The sequence below is a fragment of the Amborella trichopoda genome, chromosome 10 (assembly GCF_054954075.1).
Source record: "Amborella trichopoda isolate Santa Cruz 75 chromosome 10, AtrichopodaSantaCruz75HAP2 v2.0, whole genome shotgun sequence".
Lineage (NCBI taxonomy): Eukaryota > Viridiplantae > Streptophyta > Magnoliopsida > Amborellales > Amborellaceae > Amborella > Amborella trichopoda.
Genome location: NC_142345.1, coordinates 23396728 through 23415032, shown reverse-complemented (window position 1 = coordinate 23415032; position 18305 = coordinate 23396728). Strand labels below are relative to the sequence as shown.

At 34.8% G+C, this 18305-nt stretch overlaps 1 protein-coding gene across 1 annotated transcript; it reads right to left on the bottom strand.

The window, feature by feature from the left end:
• Positions 1-746: 746 nt before the first annotated feature.
• Positions 747-16395, bottom strand: LOC18428141 (endoglucanase 11). The gene is made up of 5 exons (XM_011622849.3): positions 15803-16395; positions 15425-15637; positions 15045-15245; positions 14619-14873; positions 747-1574 (listed from the first exon to the last, which is right to left on the bottom strand). The coding sequence occupies exons 1-5, from the start codon at positions 16031-16033 to the stop codon at positions 924-926; spliced, it is 1551 nt and encodes a 516-aa protein (XP_011621151.1). The 5' UTR covers positions 16034-16395; the 3' UTR covers positions 747-923.
• Between the last annotated feature and the right edge of the window lie 1910 nt (positions 16396-18305).

The window sequence follows — 18305 nt, the reverse complement described above, 5'->3', positions numbered from 1 at the left end:
CTTAGCACCAAAGGTTCTCCACAAAAGAGCATACAGATATCCATAGACTTACAAAGTAGAGTCTAATCAATCAACAACAGTGAAGTTGAGAAAAGCTTCAAAGAAAGGAATATGTCGATGGGTGTGGTTTTAATAGAGCCGAGGCTCTAAATAATCAAAATAAAGCGAACCTTCAAATAGTGGTGACAAATGTGGTTTCAATACTAGAAATCTTTGTGAGAGCCTTAAAATATATTTTTATCTCTAATTATAATTTAAAGCTTCAAAAGCAGCGTAGATCGAGCAGATCTATGTAAACTTGAAAATCTTGAAAAGTGATGGTTCCAAAATACATTACAAGATGTACTATTTTCAAAACTTGATGTCCATTTATTTCTCATGTCCATACATCTTGAGGTCGAGACGTTCAATTTGAGGATATTGGAGCATCAAAACAACCTCTTTTAGTGAACTTTTTGAGGTGCGCCCTAATTTCATTGTTTAGAGCCTCACATTTAATATAAACTTTTTCCACGTTGGAATGTGCAACATTTAATTATGTATTTCCAATTTAAAATGTGAAAAAAGGAAAAGAAATTAGTTTTTCTTCTCTGAAGAATCAAATCTTCCCTCGGGAAAATGATTACCACACATTCACACGTTGACAATGAGGCCTGAAATGTAGTGTAATGGCTTTTGCCCTATGTACATCCAAAGAGGATTCAAATTAATGTACTTGGCACTTTTAACGACAAACTCTCTCAAAATTTGAGAATTTGTTTTCTTTTTTACTCATGAAATTTTTTTCTTTTTCTCATGTATATGACTGAACAATAGTAACAAGAATTGAAGAAACAATAGGCAAGGCATGGAAATTTGCCTTGCAGCAAGGTATGATGAAAATGTGACTGAACTCTGTCATCTTCATAGGGATGACATCCTTTCTACACAGAGTAAACTAACTGAGACTGAGAAAGGGGAAGTTTTGATGTGTTGAGCCTAGCAAAAACACCAACCAGCGGCGCCGTGTTGTAAGTACAGGCTTCTGTTTGCATATAATTTCCCCTATGATCCCTGAAATTATCAAGATTATCAGGCCCTCCAACAAGGGCTCCAACAAGAACATTAGGATTGGGTCTAGACCGACTATACCAGTGGTCATAGCCCTGGGTACAACCTATGAAACCCGAGTTCTCCTTGTATGAAACAATGGATGCTCCTCTGTGATGTATGTTAATGGGGTAGTTGGAACCAAACCCCACTAAATAGCTCATTCCCCTTGGGTTAGAACCCAAAATGTAATCCACTTGAGACTTGGCAAACTCAAGCATCTCTTGGGGTCTCACTTCTTGTCCTACACAGTTGAGAATTTTGTTTGCTTTCTGAAGATAATCGGAATAAACTGTCAGTAAAAACGTGGCGGAAGATACATATTGCATGTTGTTCCATTGGCGAACGTAGAGTAAACCGCCTGGCGTCAAGTCAACATTGCTCTCGTTGTTCTTTTGTAGGCAAGAGCACAGGTAGTGCTCAGCCTTGGATTGGTATTGTTTTAGGACATTGGCATACCTCTCTGGCTTCTCTTCCATGAGTACCTGTTTCATGAACATACATTAACCATGGATCAAGAAGATGATAATTGTGATTATCATAACAAAAAGTAGACCAGCCTGAAAGAGAAGCAATAATCCTCAAAAAATGTCAACGAAATTGTCTTCCATTTTATAACAAATAATCGACAATTGTAAAAGTTCAACTAGTAAAGAGATACATTCATTAATAAGAAATCAACAAAGACATCTTCATTATTTAGAAAATAAGAAAAAGGTGAGAGCAGACTTTAAGCGACAGTGGTCAGGTTTGGCGAGTGCCATAAATTGAACTCCAAATTTCTATTCTCACCCATTCTCAAGTTAACATTAAAAAGATAAAAAATAAAAATAAAAGATGAAAAATGATTAGACTGATGGAAAATTAGAAAAACAATAATTCTATCATATAATTTTATGTAGATAAGCAGTGGGATTGGAACTCTTGACATCAGGTTGCAGGTCTTCACCGCCGGAACCTCTAAGCCAAGGGCTCCACTCCCATTAGCGATTTCACTCTTCAAAGAAGATTTACCGTTCAAAAATTGTGGGGGGATAAGCTCATACATCACTACAAATATCTCCTCCTTTACGGGAGATGATTTTTTTGGTAAAGCGTGTCACCCACCCGTCTTGTTTGTGTGCCATTAGATGGAACGAGTGTGCCTTCTGCGGGGTGATATTAATATATCAATACCCAAAAAAAGAAAAACTTAGAGATTCATTTAAGGTCCTCCTGATTTTAGAGTTTGAATGGGTGCTGCAGGCATTTTCCAAAAGATTGCAGGGTTAACTTTTTCTAAAGTTCACTACCAATCAAACTCGAGCCAACAGCCTTCTATCTGGACCCAACACCTCTCTCTTCCCTTTTAATTAGTGTTACCATAATCAACTGGCCAGTTAATACCAGCTTGACCACTCAAACCAATGGATTGGATTTTAGAAAATAAAATAAAAATAAAAAATAGTTAAAAATAAAATATGGTAAAAAAATGTGGCAAAAAATTATGCTTAGTTTTATATAGCCGGTCGAACTCTAAGGGTATAAGACAAAATCAGTCAAATATTATTTTGACTAGTTTCTTCCTAAACCCTATTTTTGCATTGAATCAGATAGGCCTAGCAATTGGTTGGCGGTCCAATCGGCCCGACCCAGTCTTGATAACTTATTGTTTCAATCTTATTTGGAAGAAATATGAAACGAATTCTAGATTGAACCAATTCAAATAAATTGGTCAAAAAATAAATCAGGGTTTTAGCATATACCAACTTTTGAGTACGTCAAGTGGAAATTCTAACAATAACAAAACAATATACCAAGAAGAACTTCTAATCATACAACAACAACAAAACCACATACTAAGAAGAACTTCTAATCATACAACCATACAATCATACAAATAAAATCACACTTATATTTCAAAAGCTTAAAGACTTACATGATACAAACAAATCCAAGCAATTGCAACTCAGAAAGCTCTGCACACTGTTCTTAGACTACAGACTCACTCAAACGTTAGAAAGAGGAGGGAGCGAAAACCTAAACACAGCATTCAAAACTCAAACTTAAGATGCCTTTCTCTAAGGAAGAGTCCCCTTCTTATAATTCAGTTTCGGACTCCAAAGTTTTTAGATTTAGTCTTTAAAGTACCATAGATCTGTCAGCAGCCTCTTATCTTCTTCCACGAAGCATTTTTATTAAAGTAAAGGTGTCGGCAGCGTCATAGTAGAGACACCTGTCTTTTGATTTGACTTAAAGATGTCAGGCAGCATCATAGCTGAGACACCTGTCTTTGATTTAACTTAAAGGTGTCGGTAGAGATAAAGTAGATTTGATGAGCCTCGGGTCGTGGATATAGTGGAGTCAGGCCGGCCCAATAGTCTGCTTTTATTTTTGATGGATTGGGGGTAAGATTCTCGTACTGTGAACACCATTTAAATGTCCTTCTTCTTCGCTGACTGACATTGAGTCTTCTTCAACCATCGATAATAATTTTCCTTTGAGTTCTTCTCTAGATAAATTTGGATTTTTAGTTTGTAGTAGACTTAAATATGAGGATGTTCCTATTGGCTGACCAAGTCCAGGTGTATTGACTTTGATTTTTATGATCTTAATGATTTCGGAAATCTAGTCTTTAGTATCAAAATTGTCCCACCATTTTGTTTGTATGACTCTTTCAAGATGAGGGATATAATCCCAATTTTCATCATCCTCAGTAAGAGTATAAGACCATCTGATGATCCAAGGGATCTCATATAAGATGGTAAATCGGACTAGGGTCTCCATTTTAGACCAGTTTATGTTAGCTGCTTCGAATTTTGACAGTGAACATTGTAATTGTTTGGGATAAATATATGGATCAGGTCCCCAATATAACATCCATTTTTTAAACCATGTAGGTAGTTCATTTACGGCTTCATTAAGCCTAAAACAAATAAACCAACTGTAAGTATTTTGTTTATTCGAGAATATCAGGACCTTTTCCCAGGCTTCGATGTAATCATAATAGTTATAGCTCTTGATTTTAGAACAACTATTTCTAAAATATCTTAGCTTAAGAGGATCGAATCCCCAATCTTTATAGGGCAATATTTTTTTTTATTTGAATTTTTGAGTAGGCCACAATGTCATGCCCCCTATATCTTCGGACAACCTCTATAGATCATATTTCTTTAAGGATCGTTTCATATAACATCTGGGATTTAAATTCATCTTTAGAATGCATGTGATTTATCAGGTAAATTTTTGCCATCTCATCTAGATTAAGATATATATGAATATTGTCCATTGGTAAGATGGGAAGATAAGATTTTTCCTTATATTCAGAGGACTGAATTAAGTCTTCCCTTGTATTTGGGTTGTATTCTTTGTAATTTGCTTGTCTTGAGGCTTCACCACTAGGTTTTATTTGGGTTTTTCCCCTGGATTCCCTGCAAAAACTCACGTGTTAAGAAATCTGGTAAAGAATTTGTGTTACTTGAGATATGTTCAATATTGAAGTCAAATATTACTAAGATAGCTTGCCACCTGGCAAATATATGTTTTGAGACAAGTATTTTAACATCTTTTTCTATCACATATTTTGCTGCCTTACAGTTTGTTCTCATTAGAAGTTTTTGATTAAAAATATCATCTTCAAATTTTAAGAAGCAGCAAACAATAGAGAGAATTTCTTTTTTTATTGTGGAATAATTCTTTTGGGCATTATTCCATTTTTTAGTCATAAATCTAACTAGTTGTTCCTTTGTTTGGCATTCTTTGTTTTAGAATTCCTCCAAATCCTATTTCAGAAGCATCAGTCTCTATTATTTTGAAAGCCTCTATAATTCTTTAGCTTTTATTTTGATTTTTCGAACTGCTTGGGTATGTTCTTCTCCCCATTCTGGTAAATTCTTTTGAGACGGTCATAAAGAATTGCACAGTCTTCAGCTAGGTTTTTGTAGAAATCAACAATATAATTAAGACTTCCAAGAAATCTTTGAAGTTGCGTTTTATCTTTGATTTCATCAGGGAAATGTTGAGCAAAACGTATTGCCCTATCAATGGGAATAATTAATTGATTATGTATATTATGTCCTAAAAATCGAATTTTGGTTTGAAATAATTGAACTTTCTTCCTGGATAGGACCAAACCTGCATCTTTTATTGCATGTAGACAGATTGTCAGATGTTTCCAGTGCTGATCTATAGAATTAGAGAAAACCAAAACAGCATCAACGTAGACAATCATAAATTGAGTATATGGCGTAAAAATATCATTCATATGTGTAGGAATTCAGAAGGGGTATTGTTTAACCCGAATGGCATTACATTCCATTCATAATGACCAAATGGTACGGTAAAAGAAGTTTTATATCTGTCTTTTTTTTAGATCTGTATTTGCCAGAAACCCGATTTCATATCAAATTTAGAGAATATTTGGGCTTCGTAAAGTCTATTAAGAAGATCCCTTTTATTAGGGATTGGGTATCTTGTCCACCTTCAAGCTTTGTTCAAAGGCTTATAATTGATGACAAATCTGGGCAGTCCTCTTTCTTTTTCTGAAGCCTTTTCTGCATAAAATGCTGGACAGCTCCAAGGAGAATATGAATTTCTGATTAATTTTTTATCAAGGAGGTCTTGTATTTCCTTTTTAAAGATTTCTAAGAGCCTACTATTCATTTGAATAGGTTGAGATTTTGTAGGAATAAATTTTACATTGAAATCAGTTTCATAAGGTAATTCAACAATATATTTTTTTCTTTGCCTAAAAAAATCATAAGGTAATTCAACAATATATTTTTTTCTTTGCCAAAAAACATTTGGAATATTAGAACAGACTTCCTTTTCAAGTCTGTTTTTTAATTGAATAATTTTCTCCTGACTTAAGGGTTCATTGATCTTTTCTTGTATCTGTTTAGATATTATTTCTTGTTTTAAGATATTAATCAGAGATTCTTTATTCTTTTTTAAAACCATAACTTAATTAATTTCCTTTAATTTTGGTTTTTCAATAAATTCAAATTTAACCTTATGTCCTTGAATTTCAGACTCTATACCAAATTAGTTTAAAGATTTTAGAGGATATAGAAGACTTAGAAAAGGCGTTCCCATAATTGTTTCTTGGGCAAGTCCTTTTAGCATTATAAATGGCATTAGGAAATATGCTCCATTATTGCAAACAACTGCTTCAGAGAGCTTATAATTGATCATAAGTCTTTTTCCATTGGTCGTATTTAATATTTGGGTAGTTTTATCAAAGAATCTTGAAGATACCCGTCCTTCATTAATACAATTAAGATCAGCTCCTGAATCAATAAGATCAATAGCAGTAACACTGTATTCTTTTGAAACCACAATTGTTACTTTGGTATGTCATTTTTGGGTAATTACCTTGTTTATGATATTAATATAATTTTAATTGTCTGAGATCAATATTTTCCAAGATATTGACATTTTCTTCTTGTGGTGGCATATTTTTCAACAAACTCATCTGGTAATGTATGCAGAAGCATCTTCTAATCATGGTAATAGAGACCCTGATATTGCAAGATCCATAATCAATGGATTTACAAGACAATTAAAAGGATGGTGGGACTTTTACTTACGAGAAGATGAAAAAAATACCATTCTCAATGCTGAAAAGCAAACTCTTAGTATTGTCTATAATCAAGGAGTTAAACAAGAAATGCCTTCACAACAAGATGATTGTGTCAATACTTTGATCTATACTGTTGCCCTACATTTCATAGGAGATACATCTCTCTAGAATGAAAGAACTAAACAGCTTTTAGAAAACCTTAAGTGCCTTGATCTCTTGCATTATCGGTGGTATAAAGATGTTTTTCATACCCAATTACTTACGAGAAATGATGCTGAGGATGTACATTGGAAATCTCAATTCTTAAATGGATTACCCGCTTTGTTCAAAGAAAAAGTTAAAACAAAGCTTAAAAATGCTAATGGGGGAAACAAATCCCTTATGAAAGTTGTACATTAGGCCAGCTAGACAACGAAATATGCGCCGCAGGCCTACAACTTTGTACTGATCTCAAGCTCAAGAGACAGTTGGAAAAACAAAAAATTACAGGAAAAAGAGAAATGGGAGATTTATGTGAACAATTTCGATATTATCCATTCCCTGAGAAAACTCACTCTAAAAACACAAGAGTGATTTTAAGAGAAGTGATTATAAGAAAAATAGAAAATATTACAAGAGACAAAAAAGGAAAAAAATTAAGCCTAACTTTCAAGGAGAAAACGACGAGCCTAAAAATAGGAATTTTAAAAGAAAAATACTTGTTTGTAAGAAGTGCGGTCATTATGGACACTATGCTAACAGATGCAGGACCAAACAAAAACTTAATGAAATAACTGATGAGAGTCTTAAAATACAGCTAGAGCAAATACTACTTCTTGGAGACTCTTTTGAAGACCTATCTTATTTGGATACAAATTTTGAAGATGAAATTTATGAAATTAACAGCAATACTGAAACTTCTAACGAAAATAGTCATGACGAAAAAGATTGTAATTGTGACCATTATAAGGCCTTATTAGATATGCAAGGTTTGTGTCTTAATGTATTAACTGAAAAAACAGAATTTGGTTTTAGATATTATTGACAAAATTATTGACCCTCTTGAAAAAAAAGATGCACAAGTTAAATATCTTGCTAAAGAGAAAACTGAAAACCAAGTTATAAAGCCCAATTATGACTTTAAACAAATCATTGAGAAAGTAAACAAAAAACAAATATTTTAAGAAAGAAAAACTGCAGTTTCTGAACTTGAAATAAAAACTTTAAAAGAAGACATACAAACTCTCAACGATAGAGTTTGTTGAAAATATGCCACCACAAGAAGAAAATGTCAATATCTTGGAAAATATTGATCTCATAAAATTAAATTATATTAATATGATAAACAAGGTAATTACCCAAAAATGGCATACCAAAGTAAAAATTGTGGTTTCAAAAGAATACAGTTTTACTGCTATTGCTCTTATTGATTTAGGAGCTGATCTTAATTGTATTAATGAATGACGGGTACCTTCAAGATTCTTTGATAAAACTACCCAAATATTAAATACTGCCAACGGAAAAAGACTTATGATCAATTATAAGCTCTCTGAAGCAGCTGTTTGCAATAATGGAGCATGTTTCCTATTGCCATTTATAATGGTAAAAGGATTTTCCCAAGAAATAATTCTGGGAACGCCTTTTCTAAGCTTTCTTTCTCCTATAAAATCTTTAGACTCGTCTGGTATAGATTCTGAAATTCAAAGACATAAGATTAAATTTGAATTTATTGAAAAACCAAAATTAAAGGAAATTAATCAAGTTATGGTTTTAAAAAAGAATAAAGAATCTCTGATTAATACCTTAAAACAAGAAATAATAACTAAACAATAAAAGATCAATGAACCCTTACGCCAGGAGAAAATTATTCAATTAAAAACCAGACTTGAAAAGGAAGTCTGTTCTGATATTCCAAATACTTTTGAGAAAACGAACTCTACATTGAACCAATTCAAATAAATTGGTCAAAAAATAGCTAGGTGATTTTATCAGAACAAGGGCTTTATAATCTACAACCCATAACTAGAATATGGCATCACTGGATCGGTGAATAGGGTACTCCCTACCATCCAAATCGTGAAACCATGTTAATCAGACAACAACGATCATCTTTCCAATTGTATCATTTCTAGGCACAGAGGTACTATAGCCATCTCGGGCCCTAAATAATATGGGTTTAGGCCACTAATTTTGACTAGAGGACCTATCCCAAGAGGTGTTTCAAAAATTGTTGGGTGATACCTAAAGGGCGGTGCCTAGGCGGCTGGGGCCCAGATTGCCAAGCGCCTAGGTAGAAAGAAAAGCCTTTGATCTTATGGAAATCCTCTAATAAATTTATTAAACTTTTAAAACTAAATCTAATCTCAATGGGTTTCAAGCGTTCTATCCTATGGAAATCACAAAAAACTAAGTTTTACGGTTTTTATCTCTTTAAAATAGACTTTAATAGGGTTTAGGTTTCAAATGAACCTAAAACTTACCCTTGTCCCTTTTTTTATTTAAAATAAAAAATAAAATTTATGCCCTAGTCGGGGTGCTTCTAGTATAAAAAAAAAAACCATTCTTGTATCTGGGTGGCGCAGTCCTTGGGTGGCCACCCAAGGCTGGGCACTCCTAGGATGGTTCCCTAGCAGCTGGGCGATCTACCTTTTAGAACACTGATTCTAGGCTTTGAATCTATGCTTGGTGTTTGGGCCAAGCCCCCAGAGTTCATGGCCATGCCCTGCCCGGCCCTGGAATTTTACTTTTTTTTCTTTTTTTTTGTTAATGAATCTAAAAGACAGAAAGTAATATCTACAGGCTCGACTTGGCCAAACCCTACTAACCGTCCTAAGCCAGACCACCAATCCCAAGAGAAAGGATAGACCCCTTTGCCCTGGTCAAGGCCTGATAAGGCTTGGACTGGGTCTTAAGGTCCTAAGCATAGCTCAAGCCATCCCTGACTTGACCTGAGTGCAACACATTGCCACCCTTACCTACGCAGGGTCAATGGCCTGTCCATGACAACATTCTATTAAGGGAAATGATTTCATGCAACGGCTGTATAGTAGTATAATGTAACCACACCTTTAGAAACCCATGTTTTTGACATATGTATGACCTCAAATTTTGTACACACATTCTCTTCATCCTCGTAATCAATCCTACGAAAAAATACATAAATTTGCATCCTTGATGTGGTCAAAATTAGTACTCTCCAACAATGAATCTCGACTATCCATTTGGTGAATTTCAAGATCTAGACCTTAACAAATTCAAAATCATTTCTTTTCTTTTTTAACATTGTTAATCTAATGATGATAACGCTATATAAAAGTTTTGAGAATAAAAAGATCCTTCTAAAGCCTATATCTAACCATCTCACTAAAATGGATGGCTTATATTGATGGGGTTAGAAAAACACTTTCAAGGGTACTTTTTCAAAACTTTCTTTTTTGTGATTGTTCTTCAGAATAAAAAGAGCATACATTTAAAAACCCGTGTCAAACAAATGTCTTTAAGATTGTTTTTAAAGATGGATACATTATACTATACAACCGTATGAAATCATGGGAAAGCTTTCTCTATTCCCTTTACAACATAGAAGTTCTATCCTTCCCCTTATCCAACCGTCCATTTTTTAATGGAGGGCTAAGATTGCCCCAATCACAATGTCACGCTTCTACATTATTTTATTTTTAATTTTTTTTATAAATTATTTTGACATCAAATTTTGGACATCCATTTCTCTATTAAACTTGCACTAACGAAAAATATAAAAAAAATATTTTCAATAAAATAAAATGACCAAAATACCACTGAAATTTTTAAGGGGTATTTTGGTCATTATTTTTTATCAAAAAATTATTGTAAATATTTTTTATAGGTGTGCCCCAATGAGAAGTTGGCACGTACCAAATTTAATATTTAAAAAAATTGTAATAAAAAACCTAAAAATAAAATATGTTGAGACGTTAGATCTAAGATCAAACGGTAAGTGGCTCTCTTGATAAAAAATGGACGATTGTAGGGGAACATAAAAAGCTTTCCCTAACAAGACATTTGAACACTAGATTTAGCACGTTTGGTCAATAATCTCTTTCCAAGTGGTCAGTTCATACGTTCAACCAAGTCAAACTGGTTTAAACCAATTGTTACGATTTTCCGTAAGAAACTACCAATCATTTTAGGTGGCTTTGTCGTCTAAGCCATCGAACCAGAATAAGTCCAATCCAATGGTTTAAAAAGCGGATCGGTGACCCAGATCGGGCACCTCAAAAATCGATCCGGATCGGCGAAACGGCGATCCGGATCGGGAATCGGCTGAATCAGTCGGATTAAAGCTTCAAAAAAATCCGAAAAAATTATTAAAATTCATTATAAATATTATTTTTTAGGAATTCCAATAAGAAATGAGGGTACAACATTATTAACTTTCATTTTTTTCATCAATTTGTGAATATTGAGATGCTCTTTCTCTGTATAAACTTAAGGATTAAACTTGCATCACATAAAAGAAAAATCACAGAATTATTATGGATAAAATATATAATTATACATGGACTATAATAAAGGGTAGACTAAATCAATGAAAGAATGGCCATTAAAATCTCGTTTTGGCAAAAAACCCTAATCCGCTAAAAAAACCCAAATTATTACGGCCTAACTAACTATAATCCAAAATTATTACAACTAACTAATTATAATATTATATACTGAAATTATAATTGTTAGTTTACATTTTATAATTATTTTATTAGACAAATAATAACAAACTAAAAATATTTTATAATATTATCTAATTTAAAATGTATTATTGACAACTGTAAGAAAAATAGTACATTACTTGATTTATAATGTAAAATTTAATAAATAAAATAAAAGATTTGGTTATCAATGTAAAAATTAACAAAATACGTATAGATTTTGAAAATAACACTTTAATATATTATATGCCCAAGGGGAAAAAAAATTTAGTTCAAGAAGGGATAAACTACTATATGGCCCAAGGGGGGATTCGAATTTGAGAAGCCGAAATAGATAACATTAGTGATAACCATCATGCCTCCTCAGCATATGTGTTTAAAAGTGCCTATTAATAGCATATATTTTCATTTAATGATGTTTGGGAATTATCCCACAACGAAGGATGAGTATTCAAATATGCTATATAAATATGTAATTGGAAGATAAACATAAGTGTGAAAACACTAGGGCATTCGCCCACATGCACACGTGTATATGCGTGTCGCACGTGTGGCACATGTGGGAGTGGTGTATGTCGCACGTGTGACACGTACACATATGTGAAGGTATTTTTGAGGCCTGGACCAGCTAGAACCGGTGCACACGTACACGCGTGCATGTGCGTGTCGCACATATGGTACGTATGGGAGTGTGTGTACCACTTGTGTCACACATACACACGTGTGGGAATGGTGTGTATCGCATGCGTGACGCGTACTCATGTGTGAAGCTGCTTTTGAGGCTAAAACAGGGAGGAAACCACTAGAACGGGACAGAACAGGACAGAATCGGGTGGGAACCGGTGGTTCTACTCTAGAACCGCACGGTTCCCGAGTTTGTGTTGGAACCGGCACGGGCTATGCCGATTCCCGAGTTGAACCGGACGAGTTTGGTTCGACTCGCCGATTTTTAAATCATTGGTCCAATCCATTCACGCAGAATTAATAATCCATTGAGCTAGAGTTTTTTTTTGTTTTTTTTTTGGGGGCATGTAAGGAAACTAGAGTTACGAGGCCTTTGATTTAAACGCTTATAATATATAGATGTCGTTGACAAAATGACATCACAACGCCTTAAAGCGGTAAAGAGCGATTGGACCGAAATAGTGGTTGGACAATGCTGACCGGTTTGTTGATGGGTGTCGTCAGATAAAATTTGGGTTTGGTTAAAATTAAGTTAAAATTAATGTTTGACAGATTTTGGTTTGTTTGATTTTGTTAAAATTCAATTAAAACTAACGTTTGATGCATTTTGGCTGGTTGGACGAGCTAGTTTTAACTGGTTTTGACTAATTAAATAAAGTTGAGAAATTTTTTAACACATTTTATATTATTATTATATATATATTTAATTGTTTTTTAAAAAAAAAGTTTATATAAGGTTGCAACTTTATACTATAGAAGTAAGTTGCACCTAAAAAATTCACTAGAAAAGAGTTTACTGAAGTTAGAAAACCTTCTAATTGATCATCTTGACTTATAGTATAAAGAAAATGAAAATTTTAAGTCCTAAAAGAAGTTCATTTTAAAACAACTTATTCAGACAATATATTTTCAAGGATTTATTTTGTTTATAGATGTGCTTAATCTGCACTAATTTTAAATTTTATAATTATAGTCCTTTGTCGATTCCGAATGCTTTGATATGAGCTTTCTCTTTTGACTTTGACTTCGAATACGGGTTCTCAAGAATTTATTTTTTTATGCCATGACCCTATAAAAAAAAAGAAGACTTCCTAATAGCTCTAATGGACGGACTACAAGTAGGCATCTTCGGATGGCCCAACCTTCACAGCTGAATGAGTGCTGTCGTCGACCTCAAAGGGGAAGTCTTAATAGGCAGGTCAGTCGAACATAGATTTTTTTACACCTGAAACGCATCCTTGAACAAAATTCAGGTGGACCTTATTTGTACAGTATAAGGTGGGTACTTCATATAAACTTGACCCTCTGTATAAAATGATTTGACCATAGTTTAATAGATGATCGAAACAATTTAACTGGACTGGATCGACACTCAGCCAAAAAAGATACGGACGTGGTGTACTCTACCTCATCAACAACGAAATAAAAGGCAAAATTAGCGGAGAAATTGTCAGAGCACATTAACTTGCTCCACCACCGAAATTTACGCACCCATACCTCATTTTGAGATTATACGAATAGAATTTTGTGGTCGTTAGGTTTCCAAATGATCATTTGGCATGGCAGCAACAATACCATTTTAGTGGGCTTTGTTAAACCCTAAACCCTCAAATTATCTTTATATGTTTGTAATTGATTTTTTGTTGAGAAAAAGATTGAGTTTCACAATTACTCCAAATTGTTTCCACCTTCAAGCTTGATTCGAATCGGCCAGTTTACCGATTGATGAGATCTAGAATTCCATGATGTCAAAATATTTTTTAAAATTTTTATTGAGAAAAAGTTGAATTTCCAGTCTCACAATATTTCCCCAACTTTTGGGATAGTATCATGCAACCTTACACTTTGATCCCCTGAGATCACCATGTTGTTTATATGATCAATTATGGAGTACGGCTTATGGCATACGTTTGAAAAGCTTACCCTAATCGAAAGTCACTATTCATCATTCCCTGGATGCCCAGGACAGAGTATAGTTCTCTATCGTACTACATGTAGTACGGTGAACCTTCCGTTTCCTCTAATGTAGTTCAGACATATCTTCCACCATCTGTCTTGAGGACAAACGGCGATGAACCAAGGTTCTTAACTTATTACCCGAGCAAAGGACTTCTTCACTTCTACTTTGTATGGTTTTTTATTTATTCTTTTCATTTGGATCAATAAAAGGTTGTTTTGAATCTTTACAACCATCTATTTTGAAATTTAAAAAGAGAGTAATTGTGATTTCCATGTGCAAAAGATAAATGATATCTTTATAGACAATCCCGTCTTAAAAATTTAACAAATGGACCAAACCAGCTTGTTCGATTTGGATTAGGCTTTGCTAGCTCTTCAGGTTTTTTTGGCATTTAAAAAAAATTAAAATCAATGGTAAACCTAGATGAGTTCAAGGGGTACTTAATTGGGATCGCAACTCACTACGTTGAGCCGACTAGGGCTGGCAATGGGCAGGGCAACTGACCTAACCAGGTCTGCGTGGCTTTGAAAAATTAGGTCCTGGGCGACTTGGCCTGGCCCACCCTATTACTAAATGGAAAATAAGTTACAGAAAGAAATTCTCCACAAAAAAAATAAAAAGTGATGTCTATTGAATAAGATGGGTAGCAAAACAATGGTACCTTGGAGGCCAAGATCTGAAGTCCAGCATACTTAACATCCCAGCTAAACTCGGTTATGGCCCAGCCGATGCCCCCAAAGCACTCTGCGTTGTTAACCACGTAGGCCCAGTATTGGTCGTTCCCAGTGGCCCTGTAGAGCCACATTGCGGCCCACAGCAGCTCATCTCTGTACCCGCTCACCGACGCATAGTAACTCTTCACAGCACCTACGCTACCATCATACTTCCCTCTGTACATGTCGGCGAAATCGAACAACTGTGCCACGAATGTACGCATGGTCAGTCCATAAAAGCCTTATCGGTTAGTTAAAATATTATTTTACATGCATATTTCAAAAATCAATTATTTTTCTCTCACTGAATTGGACAATTTTCCAGTGATTTCTGAGTCTAGAGAGATAGAGATAGAAAGAGAGGGATAGGTCACCTCCTGGGCGTGGTGGAGGAGGAGGTGGGAATAATGTGGGTTGGAGTCCCTGAACGCCATGGACGCGGCAGCAATTGCTGCCGCGGTCTCTGCAGCAACGTCGGAACCTGGGTTTTGGGCATCGACTTTGTAGGCCTGCCTCGATGTCGTCATGTCCTCGGGCCTCTGCCAACAGTAGTGATCGGTATCCCCATCCCCTACCTAAACATATTCACAAACACAGAGAGAAATCAGCTATGCCAAAGAATCACCAAAATTAATCAGATTTTGAAACCTCTCTCTCTCTTTCTCTCTTCAATGGAAAACCAAATCAAAATTTGGACACATAATGGGCCATTTTGGGTTCAGTTGAGTAGTAAGTCGTGAATAGGTTGGTTTACCTCGATCCAGAGGACATTAGGTTCGGTGTGGGCTTTGATGAAGTAATCGGTGCCCCATTTGATGGCTTCCATCGCATGAGCAAGCTGCCCTGCACCCTTGATCTCATCTCTGTACTCAACCACACTCCACGAGAGCATCGTAACAGTGAACGCCATCGGAAGCCCAAACTTAACATGATCCCCCGCATCATAGTAACCCCCAACCAAATCAACCTGATAAAAACCATTCAAAAATATGAACAACCTCTCTAATTTTTAGAGAGACAGCAACATTCTCATTTGAACCATAGAAAGCACAATTTATAAATAAGTTTGAACTTCTTCTGTGAGAGAGAAAGAGGTTCTGATATCATAGGGAGAGATAGAGAGAGTTCTGACTCCTTGTTCGAGGCCGTCGGTCAGGCCGGAATGGTCTCTCCATGTTACCCTCTGATTGTATGGAAGCCGCCCCGATCTCTGAGCTTCGAAGTAGAGAAGGCTCTTTTTTAGTGCTTCACCGTAATCGAAGCTTACAGCAGTGGCTGAAGAGAAGGCAATGAGAACGAAGAGGGCCGTTTTTTTCATGGAGGAGCTGAGGCATCTGCTACAGCATTGCCTCCTAATCCTCATTATTGGCCCCCCTCACTCACTCTGCTCTGCTCTGCAGCTAAATGAAAATTTGGGTCCCTTTCTTCTGAATACTCTTCTGCAACCAACCTAAAAATGGTCTCTCTCCTATACTGGTCTCTAATGAGGCCAGAATTTGGGGTAAAAGCAAAAAAAATCAATGATCTATGATTCTATTTAGATAAAGAAAGGCACACATATGCATTGCGAGTTGCCTTCTCTCTCTCCTCCATTTGTTTATAAAACCTCGTGTTGAGGCAGGCGCTCCCACTCCCCTTTCACCGGTATTCAATTTCTTAACTATTTCTCCTTAAATTGTGACCAAAAGGGCCCCACCCATATATACTTTCTCTCTCCTCTGCCTCTAATATTTTGGTGAAGACCTAAATAGTTAAAGCATATTGTTGTTTTTAGCTTTTTTTTTTTTTTTTTTTTTCATAAGGACGGTAATGCCCCTGATGTTTTTGGAATCCGCCCTAAGTATCCTTAATTTTGGGAAAGTGTCGGCCTGAGTATCGAATGCGTGCTTTGAGCCGTTAGGACGCAATTAAACATTATTTATTACCATTTAGGTCAATACCGGGGAGCTCTCAACTTGGGGAAATTTGTAATGCGAAAGGAGAAGGACTTGGGATGAAGAAAATAAGACAGAAAAATCTTCAATAGACTTGTAATGTGAAAGAAATAAAAGAACTTGGAATGAAAAAATAAGTCCCCGTAATTTTGTGCAAGAGAAAAATCTTCAATAGACTTGGTAAGACTAGAGTATTTTGATATGATTTAATAAACTGGGAGAGGTAATTCAGTAAGAAGATACGATATCATAAGATTGTCTTATCAGAGTTAATAGAGAAATTGTCCAAATCAAACATTCTTAGGCATTAAAAGAGGGGTGTAGTTTGTATATAGCTCAGGCTCTAAACAGTCAAAGTAAGGCACACCTTCAAGTAGTGTCAAGAAATACGGTTTTAATACTTAAAATCTTTGTGATAGTCTTAAAATATATTTTCATCTTTAATTATAAAATTTAAAGCTTCAAAAATAGTATAGATAGAGTAGATCTATAAAAACTTAAAAATCTTGAAAACTGATGTTCCAAAAATGCGTTACAAGATGCACTATTTCCAAAACTTGAAATCCATTTCTTTCCCATGTCCATATACCATGATATCGAGATGGATCAATTTGAGGATATTTGAGCATCAAAACAACCTCTTCTAATAAATATTTTGAGGTGGGCTCTAAATTGATTGTTTAGAGCCTTGGTTTTATATAAGCTTTTTCCTTAAAAGAGAGGAAAAGTTTGTATAAAGTTGCAACCTTATACTATTGAAGTGAGGTGTAGCTAAAAACTCCTACATAAGAGAGGGTTTTGGCATTGAAAAGACCTCCAAATGATCATCTCGACATCAAGATATATGGAGATGATGAATAAATGAATTCCAAGTAAAAAAAAGAGTGCATGTTGTGACAACTTATTTGGACCGTCTATTTTCAAGATTTTGAAGTGTTTATTAATTTGGCCGATCTGTATCATTTATGAAATGTTAATTTTATGACTGAGAATAAAGATAGATTTTCAAACCATCATAAGCTTCACTACACCAGAATGACATCTCTAAGCAAATTTTAGAGACGTGTCATACTTCTACAATATAATGATGTAACCTTATACAAACCTCACTCTTAAACGAGTTATACAGTTTATTTATTTTTATTATACGGTTTCATATGGAAGATACATTTGCTATTTGCCTTTAATACAAGAACGTTACAATCACCCTTAGAAATTAAATTGAAATAAGCTAATTGAGGCCGTGCTATTGACCAAACCGTTTAAATGATGCACCGTTTATATATAGTAAACTATACATTGGCTTTATTTCTGAGTGGGACGTATCTATTTACAAGACACGCATGGGTGCACATATATTTTATTTTGCCCAGATTTTTTGTTTCTTTAAATTAGTCTTACTATTCAAAAACATTTATTAGCTTTTTATTTAAAGATAGGGATTATATACAATGAGACCATTTACCTAAAGTGGTCACCATTACTTACAACCATCTTATGTAAAATTTGACAGCTTGGATGTATCATAAATTTCAAAAAAAATTCTTTTGAAGTTTGAATTTGATCAATAGAATAATTGCAGCCACCCAATTTTACATTTAATGACCAACATTTATGTGACCACTTTGTACCAAAAGTAAATGACCTTATTATATACTTTTTTTTAAAGATAAATAAAGCTAATAAACACCTCCGCATTGT